We start from the raw sequence: 20202 nt of genomic DNA on the forward strand, positions 1-20202 counted from the left end.
TCCCGTTGAGACTGCAAAGCAGGAAAAAGCACATCATGGGACCTCGGTGCCAGTCCCAGGATGAAGTCTCCTCTCCTCAGCAGCCATTACAGTTTTGGACGTCGCGACCGCAGATTTCATCCAGCGACCCCACTGGGGGTTGCAACCCATAGTTTGGGGAGTCCTGGGTTACACAGGAGATAATTGATGGAGGGAGCATACTGAAACTGAGCACAAGCTGGTCCTTGCTTGAAGTCTATACAAATGCACTTCCAACAGAATCTTTGAGGAGAACCAAGTAGTATTAAATTTTCTCATTTTAGCCGGAGAATCCTATTGTAGAGCTTCCAAAGCAGCCTCTGCTGATATTAGAACATTCATTATAGACCCGAGATCTGCCCTGGACTAAAAGCTCAGTCACACCACACATTTACCCACTGAGCTGCTGCATGTTGAACAGCATTGCTAAACTGTGCTTCTCCTACAGGTAAAGAAATTCAGGGCCCTTAGTTTCACAATGAACCCAAAATTTCCCAACTCAAAACTGTAAGGTAGGGGTTTAATGCTGATTTTTCATGGCTTACAGCTGCCTTTTCCATTACTTCCAGGATCAAAAATTCTTTTGTATTTTGCTACCTGACTATCCTGGAAAAGTTATTCCCTTCAAACTCAGCAACACTTCTCGTGTAAAGGAAGTTAACCTTCCCTGAGAGCCTTCCCTCACCAGTCATTACTAAGTCTGGGAAAACCTGAAATTCTGAACTATGCATTACCACAATAGAAAGATCCCCTGAAGTGAAGTTAATATGTAATTAAATTCTCGCGCTGGGTTGATGCCAGTCTGCTAGCAAAGAACTTCCCCGAATAATAAACTTGATTGCAATAACCATATCTGTTATTTATTGTGGATAAACATAGCCCAGTGTTAATATGTAATCCTCAGTGGGTGTGCCTAGGAATGCAGATACATTTCCAGCTAAGTTTTTGGACTTTTTTCCTGGAGTTATGGAATCAATTACAGTTCGTAAACTGCACTTGGGACATACAAGCTGCCTTAGTTCTAGGAACAGAGGGCATGTGAGATGAAGTCATGAAAGGATTAGCTCAGCCCAGTCATGTTGTGTTAACTATACATTTTAAATCAGGATTCAGCATTAAAGAAAATCTTTCATGGCCATTTGCAGCATTAAAAAACAAATCTGTAATGGACCACGAGCAGTTCACATTTATGCATAGAAAAAGAAAAAAAATGACAACTCCCATTCTATTTGTTTCTATAATAAAAGGAAACTTAAACACCAGCTTGAATGAATTACAAGTACATATACAGTACTAGTTAATATTTGGATGCAGGTAGCGATTCACAAGCCATTACTACTTAAATGACCATAAGAAGGATTACTGTAAAGCTTCAAAAGACAGACAGTTTGGTGAAATGGGCAGACAAATGGCAGATGAAATTTAATGCGGAGAAGTGGAAAGGGATTTATTTTGGTAGGAAGAATGCAGACAGATGATAATAAAATAGAGGGTACAATTCTAAAGGGGGTGCAGGAACAGGTGCATAAATCATTGAAGGTGGCAGGACAGGTCGAAAGCACGGTTAATAAAGCAAATGGCATCTTGGGCTTTATCAATAGGGGTAAAGAGCGCAAAAACAAGAAAATTATATTAAACCTGTATAAAACACTGGTTCAGTCTCAACTGGAGTATTATGTTCAGTTCTTGGTGCCATATTTTAGGAAGGATGTGGAGGCATTACAGAGGGTACAGAGAAGATTCATGAGAATGGTCCTAGGGATGAGGAAATTCAGTTATGAAGATATATTGGAGAAGCTAGGACTGCTTGCCTTGGAGAAAAGGCGCATGGAGAGGAGATTTTAGAGGTCTTCAAAATCATGAGGGGTGTGGACAGAACAGACAGGGAGAATCTATTCCCATTGGTGGAAGGATCAAGAATCAGAGGATACAGATTTAAGGTGATTGGCAAAAGAAGCAATGCTGACATGGAAAAGCTTTTTCATGCAGCGAGTGATTAGGATCTGGAATGCGCTGCCCAGAGTGTGGACAAGGCAGGGTCAATTGAGACTACCAAAAGGGAACTGGATCATTATTTGAAAAGAAAAAAATTGCAGGGCTGCTAGGAGAAGGTGGGGGGGTGGCACTTTTAAAAAAAATTCAATTCTGAGATGTGGGTGTCATTGGCTGGGCCAGCATTTATTGTCCATCACTAATTGCCCTTGAGATGGCAGTGGTGAGCTACCTTCTTTAACCGCTGCAGTCTCTGTGGTATAGGTACACCCACAGTGCTGTTGGTGGGTGGGTGGGGGGAGTTCCAGGATTTTGACCCAGTGACAGTGAAGGAACAGCAATATATTTCCAAGTCAGGATGGCGAGTGGTGTGGAGGGGAACTTCCAGGTGGTGGTGTTCACATGTATCTAGGTGAACTGCTTCTTCAGAGACATGATGGACTGAATAATTCTATGAAGTCTGTTTGAAAGAGGCATTACAGATGTCGATGAGAATCAGCAAAGTGGTGCAGCATAATTAAGGGCTAGTGATGATATCCTCTGATAAATCCTGTGGACTTGATTTATTGGGTTGGATTTTTAGAGTCAGTTATTTATGGCACAGAGAAGGCCATTCGGCCCATCGAGTCCATACCAGCTCCGAGGAGCAATCCAGTCAGTCCAGTTCTCTTGCTCAGTCCTCTTCACCCTGCAAGTTTATTTCCTTCAAGTGCCATCCAATTTCCTTTTTAAATCATTGTTTGTTTCCTCACTCACCACCCTTGTGAGCAGAGAGTTCCATGTCATTGATACTTGATGCATAAAAATGTTCTCTCATTCCCCCTGCATGTCTTGCCCTTAATCTTAAATCTGTCCCCTAACCCTTGTACCATCAAGCTAATGGGAAGAGTACTTCCTTGTCTACCATATCCAAACCTGTCGTAATCTTGTAACACCTCTATCAAATTTCCCCTCAATCTCCTTTGCTCCAGCCTAACATTTAACTAAAACCTCCATCCCTGGAACCATTCTGGCAAATCTCCTCTGTACCCTTTCAAAGGCCTTCATATCGTTCTTAAAGTATGGTGACTAGAACTGAGTACAATACTCTAATTGGGACCTAACCAGAGCTTTATATAGGTTCAGCATAACTTCCTTGCTTTTGTACTCAATGCCTCAATTTATGAAACCCAAGGTCCCATATGCTTTGCCAACCACTCTCAATATGTCCTGCCACCTTCAAATATTGATGCACATGCATCCCCAGTTCCTTCTGTTTCCGCATACATTTTAAGAATTGTGCCATTAAGTCGATATCGTCTGTTCTTATCCCTTCTGCCAAAATGCATCACCTCAAACCTCTTAGTAAATTCCTTAATTTCTTTGCAATGCTATTCAAAATTGTAGGAAAATTGGATGAGGAACCACTGCCACATCTCCATCCCCTTTCAGGGCAGCTCTCAATTTGTCACCCTCCCCAGACTATGCCCACATTGCCCCAATGCATGCAAATACCAGCAAGGTCCAAAGAACCTGGTTGGTTTCCTTACCTTCCATCACCAATTTCATTGGTCTCAGGGAATGTCAGCAGCGAGGTGGTGATAGACCCTCAGCCACATGCGGAAGGCCTGCTGAGGCTCCTTTTTAAGCAAGAGGCACCTCTTTCTCTCAAGACCTTCACTAAAGAGTCGAAGCTGGCTCCAAGGGCACTTTTGCCCCATTTAAATAAGGCACCTTTTAGGACATGCAATGGATAGGACGAAAACCCTTCCCTATATGCTTACTGATTTTGTCACCCTGCTGCAAGATCTAAGAGTAATATTGTACCTGCATAAAATATTACTTAAACTATAGGAATCATAGAATCACTCAGTACTAAATAAAATCAATTCTCAGTCCTCTGCAAATTGATTTAAGGGGTCACTATCAGCGCTATCAAATGGCATTTAAACAACAACAAACTTGCTCACAGGTGCTTGGTTTGGGTTCCACCAGAAGCTTTTAGCTCCAGAGTTTATTAGCGTCTTGGACCAAAGATAGGTTCAAGAGTTAAATTCCAGAGGCGAGTTATTGCCCTTAACATCAAGGCAGCATTCAACTGAGTGCAACACCAAAGCAAACTGAAGACAATGGGGATCGGAGGAACTCTCCAGTAGCTAGAGTTGCACATGACAAAGATATGTCTTCATGTCCAACACAATAGCGTTGGAAACAATTTTTTCAGCTCCAGGACATCACTGCATGAGTTCCTCAGAGCAGTGTCATAGGCCCAGCCTCTTGAGGCTGATTGATTAACGATCACTTCTCCATTATAAGATCAGAACCAAGGGTCTTCACTGATGATTGAGTTGTGTTTCGTTTTTGCAATTCCTCAGATAAAACAGCTCACTTCCACATGCAGAAAGATCTGGATAACATCTGGACTTGGTCTGATAAGTGGCAAGTAACATCTGCTTCACTTGAATGACCATCTCTAGCAGTAGAGCACAACCACCTCATCTTGACACTCAATGGAATTACTATCGCTTAATTCTTCCCACGACCATGAGCAGGGAGGTCACCATTGACCAGAAACTTTTAACTAGATCAGCCACATAATTGTCATTGCTACTAGAGCATAAGAACAAAAGAAATAGGAACAGGAGTAGACCATTCAGCCCTTTGAGCCTGCTCAGCCATTCAATAAGATAATGGCTGGTCATCTTGTGTTTTGATTTCCATATTCCCATCTAACTCCAATAACCTGATTCCCTTGCCTAACAAGAATCTATCTACCTCTGCCTTAAAAATATTCAATGACTCCGCCTCCACCACCTTCTGAGGCAGAGAATTCCAAAGTCACCCAACCCTCGAGAGAAAAAATTTCTCCTCATCTCTGTCCTAAAAGGGTGACCCCTAATTTTAAAACAGTGCCCCCTACTTCTGGACTCACCCACAAGAGGAAACATCCTTTCAACGTCCACCTTGTCAAGGCCGTTCAGGATCTTGTATGCTTTGTACTTTATACTCTCTTGTATACAGGTCAGACAGGGTCTGGGTATTTTCCAGAAAGTGGCCCACCTCCTGACTCACTAAAGCCTCAAACACATGCCAGGGTCAAGACAGGAGTGTGACAGAATATTCTTCCCTTGCCTAGATGGGTATTGCTGTAAAACACTCAATGAACTCGATACTACTGAGGACAAAGTCTGCTTTAATGCCAGCTTATGTACTAACTTTAATATCCACTTCCTCCACCAATGATGCACCATATCTGCTGTGTGCACTGCAGCAACTCACCAAGGTTTCTTGGCCAGCAACTCTGAAACCTGTGACCTCTACAATGCAGGATAGGGACAACAAGTGCACAGAACACCATTATTTCCAAATTCACCTCCAAGCCACACCCATCCCGACTTGGACATGTATCGCTGTTCCTTCACCAGCATTCAGTCAAAATCCTAAAATTTCCTACCTAACAGCACTGTGAAGTACCTTTACTGCATGGATTGTAGTGATTAAATTAGCTGGCCCAACACCAACTTCGCATGTGCAACTAGGCATGGGCATTACACCCATGTCTCAAAAATTACTATTTTTAAAAAGGCAATGGTTTTGGCACAAAACTAAAGAAGGTGCAATTCATTAGGTGTTCAAAATTATAAGAGATTTATTAAAGTGAATAAGGAAGAACTATTTCCAGTGGTTTGTAGTAGGAGGCATAAAGGAAGAGGTTAGGCAATTTATATGCAGGTATTTATTATCACATGGATTGCCTTTACAGAAACAGTGGTGGAAACAGAAACCATCATAGCTTTCTCAGAAGCATTTAAATATTTGAAAGAGCTTTTGAGGGTAATTAGTGAAGAGTAGGGGAATGAAACCTAGTGGATACTCTTTCAGAGAAGCGGCACAGACATGATGAGGAATATTTCCTTCCATGAATCTAAGTTGGTGATGTGACACAATGTTCCCAAATAGCGACATGCAAAAGGATACGGAATCTCTTGGCCTGCATTACCTGCTAAGTCTCTGAGCTGGTCTAATGTTGGTATGATTGGTGGGTTTCTCTTCTGCAGCAGGAAAAGAACCATCATGGTCAATGAGAAGTTAGTGATCCAGGATCCAGGAACGTTGCTGGTGATCCCTTGAGCACGGGCCCAGCACCGAACACCAAACACCAATGCCCGTACCCGAGGATCAACATTAGAATAAATATAAAGGAGTTCCGTGCTTCGCATAGCAATTCTATAACAAAAGTAAAATGAGCAAGAGTTTAAAACCCCATTCAAAAATTAACCTGTAAATTCTCAATCTCATATCAATTGTACTTATTAAATTCTGACAATTTAATGAAACCCTACCCACAGCTTCAGTTTAAAAATATTTCTTGATCTGCATGTAACGTGAATATCAAAGATTAAACCTAAGACACATAAGGGGAGGTGGTGGCACAGCGGTATCGTCACTGGACTAGTATTTCAGAGACCCATGCTCTGGGGACCTGGGTTCAAATCCATGGCAGATGGTGAAATTTGAATTCAATAAAGATCTGGAATCAAAAGTCTGATGACCATGAAACCATTGTCGATTGCTGTAAAAACCCATCTGGTTCACTAACGTCCTTTAGGGAAGGAAATCTGCCATTCTTACCTGGTCTGGCCTACATGTGGCTCCAGGCCTATAGCAATGTGGTTGACTCTTAAATGCCCTCTGAACAAGGGCAATTAGGGATAGGCCTAGCCAGCGATGCCCACATTCCACGAATGAATAAAAACATATGAACAAACGATCATGAAGCATTCTGCCTAATGTGAATTCAAAGAACTGAATATAATTAATTGTCTTACCAAAATAAAGTGTCCATTTACTAATTTGAACTGTTTTAATTCATGTTTAGTTTGAAGCAATGTCTTGTTCACAGTATGACTGGTGGCCTGTTACAGTGAAATAAACTCTCTCAGACAGGTCTCATAGAAAGTTATTTGCTTAAACAATAAGTCAGGACAAATATTTTCAGTAAGTTATTGCTTAAACTCTATGATTGTAATTTTTCAATTGAATTTTGCTGCACATCATTATTTTAGTCTTAACTTTAATTACTACTATATCTTCAGAGTATGTGTGCATTGAGGCAGCACGAAATCAAATTGGTACCACCTTCCTTCCATAATTCAAAACAAGTGGAGTTCTTCAGATCTCAGCTAGCATGAGTCAAAAAAAAATTGAGTTTTGCAAATAAAGTCAGTGGTTCATTGTTAAAATGTGTACCACTCTATAACAACAACACTTAAAAGGAGTGCTTTAATGCACAAGGGTGTTTACAAGACTAGTCAATGCTGATAATGGTTGGAGATGTTAGCTGCAATAAGAATGACAGTTGAAACTCCATTTGAAGTAATATACTTTAATTGGGATGAAATCGATGGCTGGGTTATTTTTGAAGCTTGTATTTTTTTCTTGCACAGTAAGAGTCGTATGTAATACACAAATTGATTTTGATGTTCCTTACCTATTATTGGCAGTGAGGTCACATTGAAATCCTGAAGGTTGATGGGAAAACCGCACCAATGGGCAACGAGCATTCAGTATCTTCTGTATTCCAGTACACCCTGGGGCAAACTGATCAATGCATTCTCCTATCACTGAAAGGGTGCTTTGTGTTGCCACCCGCTCTGATGCCACTCTTTTTGTTTGATATTCCATGGAGAAGGCACCTCCTGTCTAAAAAGAGACCAAACTAGTAAGCAAAGAATATCATCGACAGTGACAATTTGAAGTAACGTTCTGGTGTCCAGCTTTTCATCACACATAAGAACATAAGAAATAGGGGCAGGCGTAGAGCATGTGGCCCATCGAGCCTGCTCCGCCATTCAACACTATCATGGCTGATCTTCAGCTTCAACTCAATTTTTTGCATGCTCCACATATTCCTCAAATCTGTCCAACCCAGCCTTAAATGTATTTGACAATGGGACATTCAGAAGCCTCTGGGGTAGAGAATTCCATAGATTTACAACCTCGAGTGAAGTAATTTCTCCTGATCCGAGTCCTAAATGATTGGCCCCTTATTCTGAACCTGCGTCCCTGTTTTTGCTTCTGTTTGTCAGGGAATCTCTCTCTCAGCCTCCACCCCATCAAGCCCCTTCAGAATTTTGTTAGTTTCAATGAAATTGCCTCTCATTCTTCTAAACTCTAGGGAACATAAGCCCAATTTACACAGCCTCTCATCACAGGACAACCACCTCATCCCAGGGCTAATTTAGCAAACCTTCACTGTATCACCTCCAATGCAAATATATCCTTTCTTAAATGTGGAGGCCAAAAAAATTTCTGCTTTTTTCTCTTACAACCAAAGTGAAAAATTTCACACTTCCCTATATTATACTCCATCTGCCATCTTGTTGCCCACTCACCTAACCTGTTTACATCCCTTTGCAGCTTCTCAGTGTCCTCTCCACAGCTTAGCTTTTCACCTAGTTTGGTATTATCAGCAAACTTAGATGTATTCCTCCCTGTCTCTTCCTCCAAGTCATTAATATAGATTGTAAATAGCTGAAGCCCCAATACTAATCCATGTGGCACTCCACTATTCACAGCCTGCCAATTTGAAAAAGCCCTGTTTGTGCCCACTTTCCATTTTCCGTCCATTAACCAATTCTCTATCCATACTAATATATTAACGCCAAGACCAGATGGGAAATACTGTTATTGACTTGAAGCCTTAAATTTACAAGCAGTTCCCAGTCTTTAAGCAATAATTTCTAATTGACGGGTGATCTTAAAAAAAAGGACAAACCTCCACCTTAATAGAGTAATACATTATAATCCTCCCCTTAAAAAGCAGCTTATTGCTTCATTTCTTGTAAGCAATGCTGTGAGGGATCAGATTTTTAAAAATAAATATGCTGATTTTACAATACAATCATGGAGGAAAAAGGACCGAATAAAGCCAGTGAAAAATAAGACAGGATTCATGAGAATCTAAAATAACAGACTAACGCATTGCACCATAAAAAAATTAGTGCCATTTCAACCAAAAAAGGAAAACATTGCAAACATTTGATTTAAATAAATGCAATCCTTTCAGATGCGAATGGATCAATTGTGTAGTTCCAGCAATTTCGATATTTAATGTTACCTCAATTGCTTTTGGAGATCTTGTTTCAATAACAGCCCAGGAACCCAATTTTTAAAAAATTCATTTATGAGATTTGGACATCGCTGGCTCGGCCAGTATTTATTGCCAATCCTTAACTGCCCTTGAGAAGGTGGTGGTGAGCTGCCTTCTTGAACTGCTACAGTCCATGGGGTGCTGTTAGGGAGGGAGTTCCAGGATTTTGAGCCAGCAACAGTAAAGGAACAGCAAGTTATTTCTAAGTCAGGATGGTGGGTAGCTTGGAGGGGAACTTCCATGTCATGGCATCCCCATGCATCTGTTACCCTTGCCCTTCTACATGGTAGCAGTGGTGGTTTGGAAGCTGCTGTCTAAAAGAGCCTTGGGTGAGTTTCTACAGTGCATCTTGTAGATGGTACACACTGCTGTCACTGTGTGTCAGTGGTGGAGGGGGTGAATGTTTGTGGGTGAGGTGCCAATCAAGCCGGCTACTTTATCCTGGATGGTGTCAAGCTTCTTGAGTGCTGTTGGAGCTGCACTCATCCAAGCAAGTAGAGAGTATTCCATCACACTCCTGACTCGTGCCTTGTGGACAGGATCTGGGGAGTCAGGTGGTGAGTTACTCGCCGCTGGATTCCTAACCTCTGACCTGCTCCTGTGGCCACAGTATTTATACGGCTATTCCAGTTCAGTTTCTGGTCAATGGTAACCCCCCCACCCCAGGATGTTGATAGTGACGAATTCAGCGATGGCAATGCCACTGAATGTAAAGGGGTGTTGGTTAGATTCTCTCTTGTTGCAAATGGTCATTGCCTGGCACAAATGTTACTTCCATTTGTCAGCCCAAGCCTGGATATTCTCCAGGTCTTGCTGCATTTGGATATGGACTGCTTCAGTGTCTGAAAAGTCGTGAATGGTGCTGAACATTGCACAGTGAACATCCCCACTTCTGACCTTATGATGGAAGGAAGGTCATTGATGAAGCAGCTGAAGATGGTTGGGCCTAGGACACTACCCTCAGGAACTCCTGCAGTGATGTCCTGGAACTGAGATGATTAACCTCCAACAACCACAACCGTCTTCCTTTGTGCTAGGTATGACTCCAACCAGCGGAAATTTTCCGATTCCCATTGACTCCAGTTTTGCTAGGGCTCCTTGATGCCACACTCAGTCAAATGCTGCCTTGATGTCAAGGCCAGGCAATCGCACCCCAGCTCAGGAGTTCAGCTCTTTTGTCCATGCTTGAACCAAGGCTGTAATGAGGTCAGAAGCTGAGTGACCTTGGTGGAACCCAAACTGAGCATCAGTGAGCAGGCTATTGCTAAGCAAGTACCGCTTGATAGCGCTGTTGATGGCCCCTTCCATCACTTTATTGATGATCGAGAGTGGACTGATGAGGAGGTAATTGGCCGGGTTGGATTTCTCCTGATTTGTGTGTATAGGACATACCTGGGCAATTTTCCACATTGCCAGGCAGATGCCAATGTTGTAGCTGTACTGGAACAGCTCGGCTAGGGGTGAAGCAAGTTCTGGAGCACAAGTCTTCAGTACTTCTGCCGAAATATTGTCAACTTAATGCTTAAACTAAATTAAGAATTTTTTCAAAAATAAAACACTAATCCCAATCACGAGCCAAAGTTCATGAACTGCCACCTGCCTCACTAAACTTACCATATTGAGGATTAATCGAACAAAGCTGTTATTTGGATCTGACATAAGCAGTCTACTTTTAAATAAAATCACAATGTAAGATAATAAAACCTGCAAGATTAGGAAAGCTGAAAACATTCAAGATATTTTCCACCAAGTGGTGCAGTATTAGGAAGGACCAGATGGACTCATGTGTTGAGAGAGCTGGTCTGAGATAGGGCTAAAGCACGTTCGTTATGATGCGATAGAGATTAAAAATGTCCTGGTGTCCTCATAGACCAGGCTTGACAACACCCTGGCCAGTGTTCAAACTACAGGTAAATTCAATAAAAGATTCTGCAAGAAGCTGTTCCCCCAATGACACCAGTGAGCCCATCAACAGCAAATTCGGGAGAGAAACAGCTTCTGATTGGAGGTGCAGCAAGCAGTGGGAGAATGAGGGGTTTCCTTTTTGTTTACACAGGTCCCTGCATATGAAAGCATGTAGCTTTAAGCAGCATAAGTGAGCTACATTGTGAGCCCAACTGCATCTTGAATTGGTTGTTCGTGTAACTTTTAGTACACACTGGATTGTTCAGCAGATGGTGCCCATTCATAGAATCACACTGAATGTTGGACATTCTGTTCTGAGTTTTGCAAGCATGGGTTGGTTGAGCATGGTCAGTACTCTGCCTATTGTGAACAGCAGAAGGGACGTCATTGGAATGAAAGGCCTACTTACCTGGCATGGTATCGGCATTGAAATTCATATATCATGTTGTTCATTTGCGTCGTAGGAAGATGTCTTGTTGGGCTTGACAGAAGCATCTCGTTAGTGGAAAGCAGCAGGGTGAAATCACTAGCTTTACCTGTTGCTCCTTTTTTTTAAGGTCTTCTAACCTTCCAGTAGGCTGGGCAGTTTTCAGGTCCGAAAGTGGCAGCCTTTGGACCATGAGTATGCACGATACACAGTGAGCAAGGAGCTGATTGAGGTAGCCATTATCCTGCAGGATAGCTTTGATGCACCCGATTTTGACGTGATGAGCAAATAGCTCGGGCCCTATTTACAGGATTGCCAAAAAGGCCAAACTTATAGTGCATGGAGCTGTAGAAATCTCAACGTGTATATTGATCACTGAGTGCAGGCTCGCAGTAAACAGTAGCAGAGAACCCATTAGCAGATTTCTCAACTAGCATGTCGAGGAAAGGTAGTTTGTTTGACTGCTCCATTTCAAAAGTGAATTTGAGCATGGGATGGAGCGCATTAAGGTGTTTAAGGAAATCCTTGTTTGCAGCTGCAGATTCAAATATAGCAAATCTCTAAAATAGGGTCCAAGCTGTTTGCTCACCATGCAAGCTTGATGCTGAAATAGGGTGTATCAAAGCTATCCTATGGGATAAAAACAGAATTACCTGGAAAAACTCAGCAAGTCTGGCAGCATCGGCGGAGAAGAAATCAGTCAACGTTTCGAGCCCTCATGGCCCTTCAGCAGAACTGAAGCATAGTTTCAACAAGGGAGAAATATAAATTGGTTTAAGGTGGGTGGGGGGGAAGAGACACATTGAGGGTGTGGTGTGAGCAGATAATCAAAAGATGTCAGAGACAAAAGGGTCAAAGAGGTGTTGAAGGTGGTGGTCTTTGTCTGAGAAAAGTGCTAATTAAGAATGGAAGACAGGATATTCAAAGTACAGCTCTAGTGGGGGTGGGGTGGAAAGACTAAAGGTTTTAGTTTTAGATTTAAAAATAATGGAAATAGGTGGGGAAAGAAGAATCTATATAAATTATTGAAAAAAAAGGCGGGTGGGGGGGGGAAAAGAAACGGGGTGGGGATGGGGGGAGGGGGAGTTTAAGATCTAAAGTTGTTGAATTCAATATTCAGCCCAGAAGGCTGTAAAGTGCCTAGTCGGAAGATGAGGTGCTGTTCCTCCAGTTTGCGTTGGGCTTCACTGGAACAATGCAGCAAGCCAAGGACAGACATGTGGGCAAGAGAACAGGGTGGAGTGTTAAAATGGCAAGCGACAGGGAGGTTTGGGTCTTTCTTGCGGACAGACCGCAGGTGTTCTGCAAAACGGTCGCCCAGTTTGCGTTTGGTCTCTCCAATGTAGAGGAGACCGCATTGGGAGCAACGGATGCAGTAGACTAAGTTAGGGGAAATGCAAGTGAAATGCTGCTTCACTTGAAAGGAGTGTTTGGGCCCTTGGACGGTGAGGAGAGAGGAAGTGAAGGGGCAGGTGTTGCATCTTCTGCGTGGGCATGGGGAGGTGCCATAAGTGGGGGTTGAGGAGTAGGGGGTGATGGAGGAGTGGACCAGGGTGTCCCGGAGGGAACGATCCCTACGGAATGCCGTCAAGGGGGCTGAAGGGAAGATGTGTTTGGTGGTGGCATCATGCTGGAGTTGGCGGAAATGGCGGAGGATGATCCTTTGAATGCGGAGGCTGGTGGGGTGATAAGTGAGGACAAGGGGGACCCTATCATGTTTCTGGGAAGGTGGAGAAGGCGTGAGGGAGGATGCGCGGGATATGGGCCGGACACGGTTGAGGGCCCTGTCAACGACCGTGGATGGAAAACCTCGGTTAAGGAAGAAGGAGGACATGTCAGAGGAGCTGTTTTTGAAGGTAGCGTCATCAGAACAGATGCGACGGAGGCGAAGGAACTGAGAGAATGGGATGGAGTCTTTACAGGAAGCGGGGTGTGAGGAGCTGTAGTCGAGGTAGCTGTGGGAGTCGGTAGGCTTGTAATGGATATTGGTGGACAGTCTATCATCAGAAATTGAGACAGAGAGGTCAAGGAAGGGAAGAGAAGTGTCAGAGATGGACCATGTGAAGATGATGGAGGGGTGGAGATTGGAAGCAAAATTAATAAATTTTTCCAGGTCCCGACGAGAGCATGAAGCAGCACCGAAGTAATCATCGATGTACCGGAGAAAGAGTTGTGGGAGGGGGCCGGAGTAGGACTGGAACAAGGAATGTTCCACATACCCCATAAAGAGACAGGCATAGCTGGGGCCCATGCGGGTACCCATAGCCACACCTTTTATTTGGAGGAAGTGAGAGGAGTTAAAGGAGAAATTGTTCAGTGTGAGAACAAGTTCAGCCAAACGGAGGAGAGTAGTGGTGGATGGGGATTGTTGGGGCCTCTGTTCAAGGAAGAAGCTAAGGGCCCTCAGACCATCCTGGTGGGGGATGGAGGTGTAGAGGGATTGGACATCCATGGTGAAGAGGAAGCGGTTGGGGCCAGGGAACTGGAAATTGTTGATGTGACGTAAGGTGTCAGAGGAATCACGGATGTAGGTGGGAAGGGACTGGACAAGGGGAGAGAGAAGGGAGTCAAGATAACGAGAAATGAGTTCCGTGGGGCAGGAACAGGCTGACACGATCGGTCTGCCCGGACAGTTCTGTTTGTGGATTTTGGGTAGGAGGTAGAAGCGGGCCGTCCGAGGTTGGGCGACTATCAAGTTGGAAGCTGTGGGAGGAAGATCTCCAGAGGAGATGAGGTCAGTGACAGTCCTGGAAACAATGGCTTGATGTTCTGTGGTGGGGTCATGGTCCAGGGAGAGGTAGGAGGAAACGTCTGCGAGTTGACGCTCAGCCTCCGCGAGGTAGAGGTCAATGCGCCAGACAACAACAGTACCACCCTTGTCAGCGGGTTTGATGACAATGTTGGGGTTGGACCTGAGAGAACGGAGTGCAGTGAGTTCAGAGAGAGACAGATTAGAATGGGTGAGAGGAGCAGAGAAATTGAGACGGCTAATGTCACGCCGACAGTTCTCAATGAAAAGATCAAGAGAAGGTAAGAATCCAGAGGGAGGGGTCCAAGTGGAGGGAGAATATTGGAGGTGGGTAAAAGGATCCGTTGAACGGGGAGAGGACTCCTGCCCAAATGGGATAATAGCTACCCCAATCAGCTCATTGTGTACCGCACATACACAATGTGAATTGGCATGAGGCTGCCACTTGCAGACTTGAAAAAGATTGCAGTCTATCTCAAATTATCTTGGAAGGCTAAATTCTCTCAAAAATTTTAGCAATAGGTAAATCTAGCCATTTCACGCTGTTACTATTCAATGGCAACACAAGTGGTGTTTTCCACTAACCGGATGCTGCTGTCAAGCCAAAGACATTCTGCCTACCACTCAAACGAGTAACGTGGTCTATGAATTTTAAGTGCCGGTGCCAAATTAAGTACGTAGGCCGTACGTCCCAACGACTGGCGGATCGTATCAAACAGCACGTCCATTTGGCTGTTCGCAATAGGCAGAGTACTGATCGTACTCAACCAACCTGTGTTTGCAAAACTCAGAACATAGTGTCTAACGTTAGGTGTGATTCTGCGATTGGGCAGCATTTGCTGAACAATCCAGAGTGTGCCAAGAATTACAGTAACAACCAATTTAAGACTCAGTCGGACTTGCAACATAGCTCACTTATTCTAGCTAGAAGCTACATATTTTCATATGTAGGAATCCGTCCTCTGCTGGCAAAAGAAATATGTTCGAAAATTGTACCTTTTTGGAATAAACAAAAAGCATGAGGGACAATAGCTCCCTGCTGCATTTGCCATGGCAATGTCTCGACCAAACAGAGCTAACTTGGACCCATCCTCAGCCCAAAGAACTTACAATGCTGAATTGTGCATACATAGTCAGCTCCCGGTGTGTTGGGACTTGGAAGTTCCTGACCTCCTGCTCTCTGATGAGGCAAGTCTGGCTTTCATAACAATTCTGCATTCTTAAAAAAAATCTTAAAAGGATCATTATTTTCCACTTCAAATTGGTTTAAGCTTCCAGAGAGCTTTTCCCACTGCTCCAAAATACACAGACCTACTTCCAAACTACAAAATTAATACTGTGAAAGCTAATGTAGCTCTGCTCAGTAAGACTCTCTCTTATGATGTATAAAGAACAAAGTTCAAAATGAGGAAAGGTCTTTTGGCCATGTGCGATTAGTTTAATCATAAGTCGCACCCTAAACAAAGTTCATTTGCTATCAGAGAATATTGACCCATGTGACTCAAAACACAAAGCCTATAACACAAATCTCTACAGGGAATTCCCCAAGGTGAATAGGGAAAAAAATATTCTTAAGAGTCACTGGTGACTACTTGTTAGATCAAATTTCTGAAAGTCAGTCTCACTGCACTGACTTATTGTGATTACTTTGGACACAGGTTTAACTCTACATGCAGGAGTAGCTAGTACATCTTTCAGGTGTTTCACCTGGCATAATCATGGCTATGACTAGATTTCCTAGAAAAATTAGACATTTGGCTCAATCGCTGTGAATGTTTCCACAACTAATCCATGATAAAGTGAAAATATGTGGGAAGAGTTGATTGAAACTGCTGAGAACCTGTTCATCAAAAGCAAATTTTCCCCAATATGCATATTTTTCCACAATTCAATACTGAAGAATTCAGTAACCACATAATCACAAACTATTAAGTTAAATAAAATCAGAAAATGGTGGAAATAATCAGTTCTGGCAGCGAGAGAAAAAAAGTTAACGCTTCAGGTCGATGACTGGCCATCTGAACTATTAAGTGAAACCTAGTATCTATACAGACACTAACTTGAACTATGCACTTAGTTCACGATTTTCTCGTAAAAATCATGTATAATTTGAAAACATACTGCAGCACAGGAGACACCGTAAAACATGACCTTAGTGTATTCTTACAAACCTTATTTTTCTCATATGTATTGCCTTCTAGATCTCTGCATCATTGACATGCTTATTCCTTCAGTAGGGGGATACGTCAAAGCCATAGACTGCATGCTGCTGGCTAGAGGTGTGCTTCACCAAGTAGGATTGATATTGGCAGTCTTTTCCTCCAAGAAAAGGCTTAACTCTCCCCTTGCAGTATAGAATATTGCAGTGTAAAATCCGCTGCTTTATTGCTACAGCTGATGGGTCTACAGTGTTTGATGCAGTGCTATATTTGATACGTCCACCAACAACAAACCATCCCAAAATGGCTCAATATTTCACAATACGTAAATTAACTTGGTATAGGAACATTAATCAGAAAACCCATCTAGTTTCCCCAACTCTGAACTATGTCAGGATTTTGTCTAATTGTACAATATCCAGATATGAAATACACAACTTACACAAAACAAATCTGACCAACTTCGCAGTCTCTGTATACATTTTTCAGCATATACTTTGACCCTATTCTGTTGCTGAGAAAAATGTGCCTGCAAGAATAGGCACAATTCAATTTATACTCCCCTGTTGCTCAAAGGAATTAGGCTCATGATCCATCCTTACTAACTTTCCTAACACTCCTCTACCAAACATGGTGTAACATTACACATGTAGATTATTACATCTACTTTACCACTACCTCTGTTGATGAGCTATACCTTGTCCAGGCTGCCCTGGAGAAAATAATGTAGCTTGGTCCCGTCAAAAGCCAGATTAAATATTCTAGCAACTCCAGTTAATGCCAAAAAAACAATACTGATCCTGATGTTCCAGTTGATAGCACTAAATTATCAAGGACAAGGAGATACAGTAGATGGTCTATCTCAAATTAACAGGATATCACAAACGATAAATGAGACATTGTAACTCGGATAAAATTCTACCTACAACATTCATTTCATGTAACCATTTACTGACGCATGAATGTCATAAAAGGAGAGTGAAAAACAGGTTTCAAATAGCTAATGATTTAACACCCCCCCTCCTTTCCCTTGCAATGCTTCAACAATGTCATCCATTGGTATGGAATTAGCTTTCACACATACACTGACAGCATAGAGTTCTGCCTCTTGACATCCCCAGACTCCTTGACTGGCACTGTGCTACCAGGCTATTTATCTGACATTACCTCCGAGGTGAATCACAACTTCCTCCAATTCCAGATTAGGAAGACTAAAGCAGTTGGCTCCCACCAGAAATTGTTCCCTTGCCACTGATTCCACTCTGCTCCATGCCATTGTCTCAGGTCAGGCGGAATTAGAACTTATGTAACTTTATGGTCTTGTTTTACCCCAAGATAAGCTTTAAAGCCTCACAATCGAGGTGCTTACATTCACCTCTGCAGCCCCGCCCACTTTGGTCCCATCACCAAAATCCTTACACATACTTTTGTCACCTCAGATCTTGACTGCACTAATACATCAGTGCAGACCTACCATCCTACATCCTCCAGAAAGGCCAAATTGTCTCTGCTTCATGTATCCTGTCCTGTATGCCTATCAATGCTAATTCTCAATAATCTCTACTGGCATCATGTCACAACACAAAATTTAAAATTCTCACACTTGTCTTTGTATCTTTCCATGGGCTCACACCACTGTTTCTACAATCTCCTTTGGCCTTATATCACCTGCCAAACATTCTGTTCCCAAGACTTATGTATTTATTGCATTGCCCTTCCTTCTGCACCATTGGTGGCAGATGCTTGAACTGATGAAATGTCACAGACCCAAAGTTAACTCTCTCTCCACAGATGCTGTTAGACCTGAGTATTTCCAGCACTTGGTTTTTACACTTTTTATTTCTTAAACTGCTGCAGTCCTATTCCAAGGAACTTCCTTCTCAAGCGCTGTATCACACAATCACAATTGTTTTGGTGCAGAAGGCAGCCATTCAGCCCATCGTGTCAGCACCGGCTCTCTGAATGAGCCCTATGACTTAGTGCCATTCTCCTGCCTTTTCCCCATAACTCCTTACGTTGTTTCTATTCAAATAATCAAATGCCCTCGAGTACCTCGATTGAACCTGCCTCCACCACACTTTCAGGCAGTGCATTCCAGTCCTAAACCACTCACTGAAGAAGTTCCCACATCGCATTTGCTTCTTTTGCAAATCACTTTAAATCTGTGCTCTCTCGTTCTCAATCCTTTTTCTACTTTCTAAAAACCCATCTGTTTCACCAATCTTTTAGTCATACCCCTACCCTCCAATTTCTCCCTTCCTGTTTAAATTTTCTTGTAGCATTAAAATTTCTGATTAAATCACTAAATGGCACCAAATAATTTGAATGCTTCACTTTATTTGAGTAATAAAGGAAGAACTTGCATTTGTATGGCACCTTTCAAGTCCTTGGCACAGAATTTTTATAGCTAATATATTACCTTTGAAGTACAGTCACTGTTGTTAAATAATAAATGCAGAAGCCAACTTCTGCACAGCGAAGTCTCACAAGATCAATGAGACGAATAGCCTGTTAATCTCTTATTGCTACGGATTAAGAGATGATTGTTGACTAGGTCACTGGGAGCACTCCTTGCTCTTTTCTGAACATGTAGCCATTGTTTACAGCCACCTGAACAGGCAGAGAGAACCTCAGTTTAGCATTTCATCTGAAATACAATATTGCCGACAATACAGCACTCCCTCAGAACTACATAGTCTCAGCCGAGATGATGTGCTCAAGTCCAGGAACGGGGCTTGAACCATGACCTTTTGGATTAGTTACCCTCACCGCCACCCTGAAGTCAGATATGCACAGTTAACTTAACACTGAACTGCACAAGAAACTGATAGATGTAACACTAAGTTAAAACTCACAGGCACTTAATCCTTTCACTGATCCATTTTGGCAACCTAGCCATAGCAAGTACTATATATTAGTTATTAACTTGAGATATTTTCTTGTAACTATTCAAAAACTTAGCTACATTTATTGCAATTATGCAAAAGCCATAGTTCCGAAATAGACTCGGAAAACAGAGAAAACAATTATACTTAATGCTGTTCTTAATGCTTTTGAACAAATGTAAGTACTCATTTTCTATCACTGAAAAGGATAAACAAATGCTATAAACACAGTAGTTATTCATGAACAGCAACTAGTTATGCTGGTAAGCACAGATCGACTATCAATTTCTGACTGCCAATTTTGTGATAAAGTGCATTATCTGTAGTTTTTAAAAAAACTCATTCACGGGATGTCGGCTTCACCGGCTGGGCCAGTGTTTACTGTCTATCTCCAGTTGCCCTTGAGGTGGTGGTGGTGAGCTGCCTTCTTGAACCGCTACAGTCTATGCAGTGTAGATACACCCACAGTGCTGTTAGGGAGGGATTTCAAGGATTTTGACCCAGCTACAATGAAGGAACAGCGATATATTTCCAAGTCAGGACGGTGGGTGACTTGGATGGGAACTTCCAGGTGCTTATTTCACATCCGCTCATCATTACTTGCAAGCTAATATAAATTTACTAATTCATTAACTATAATATTTTAAAAACTCAGTATTTAAAACTATATCTCATGTAGTAATGTACAGGGGAGGCTAAGCATTCATGAAAAGTGCTTGGTAATTCAACATGCTTTCCATCACTATGTTTCTACTTACATTATAAATTTTAAAAGGATTTGCCAAATGCTTTAAGGAAGCTGTGCCCCATTCACAGTGACACTTTATATTTAAAGTCCTGTGAAAATACCCTTTTTACTCTTCTCCCCCCCACCACCCCACCCCCCACCCCCAAAAATAATGCAATCAACTTCAAACAATTTGAAAATTTGGAAT

The 20202-nt window shown here is 42.5% G+C and overlaps 1 protein-coding gene across 1 annotated transcript in view; it reads right to left on the reverse strand.

The window, feature by feature from the left end:
- The window catches only part of mtpap (mitochondrial poly(A) polymerase), a 46677-nt gene that overhangs the window by 10850 nt on the left and 15625 nt on the right, over positions 1-20202 (reverse strand). The window contains exons 5-6 of the mRNA XM_078537815.1: positions 7481-7692; positions 5990-6216 (exon numbers count right to left, since the gene is read on the reverse strand). Of these exons, the coding sequence (XP_078393941.1) occupies positions 5990-6216; positions 7481-7692 (439 nt within the window). The remainder of the gene's footprint in view (positions 1-5989; positions 6217-7480; positions 7693-20202) is intronic.

This window comes from Cetorhinus maximus, chromosome 3 (assembly GCF_964194155.1).
Source record: "Cetorhinus maximus chromosome 3, sCetMax3.hap1.1, whole genome shotgun sequence".
Classification (NCBI taxonomy): domain Eukaryota; kingdom Metazoa; phylum Chordata; class Chondrichthyes; order Lamniformes; family Cetorhinidae; genus Cetorhinus; species Cetorhinus maximus.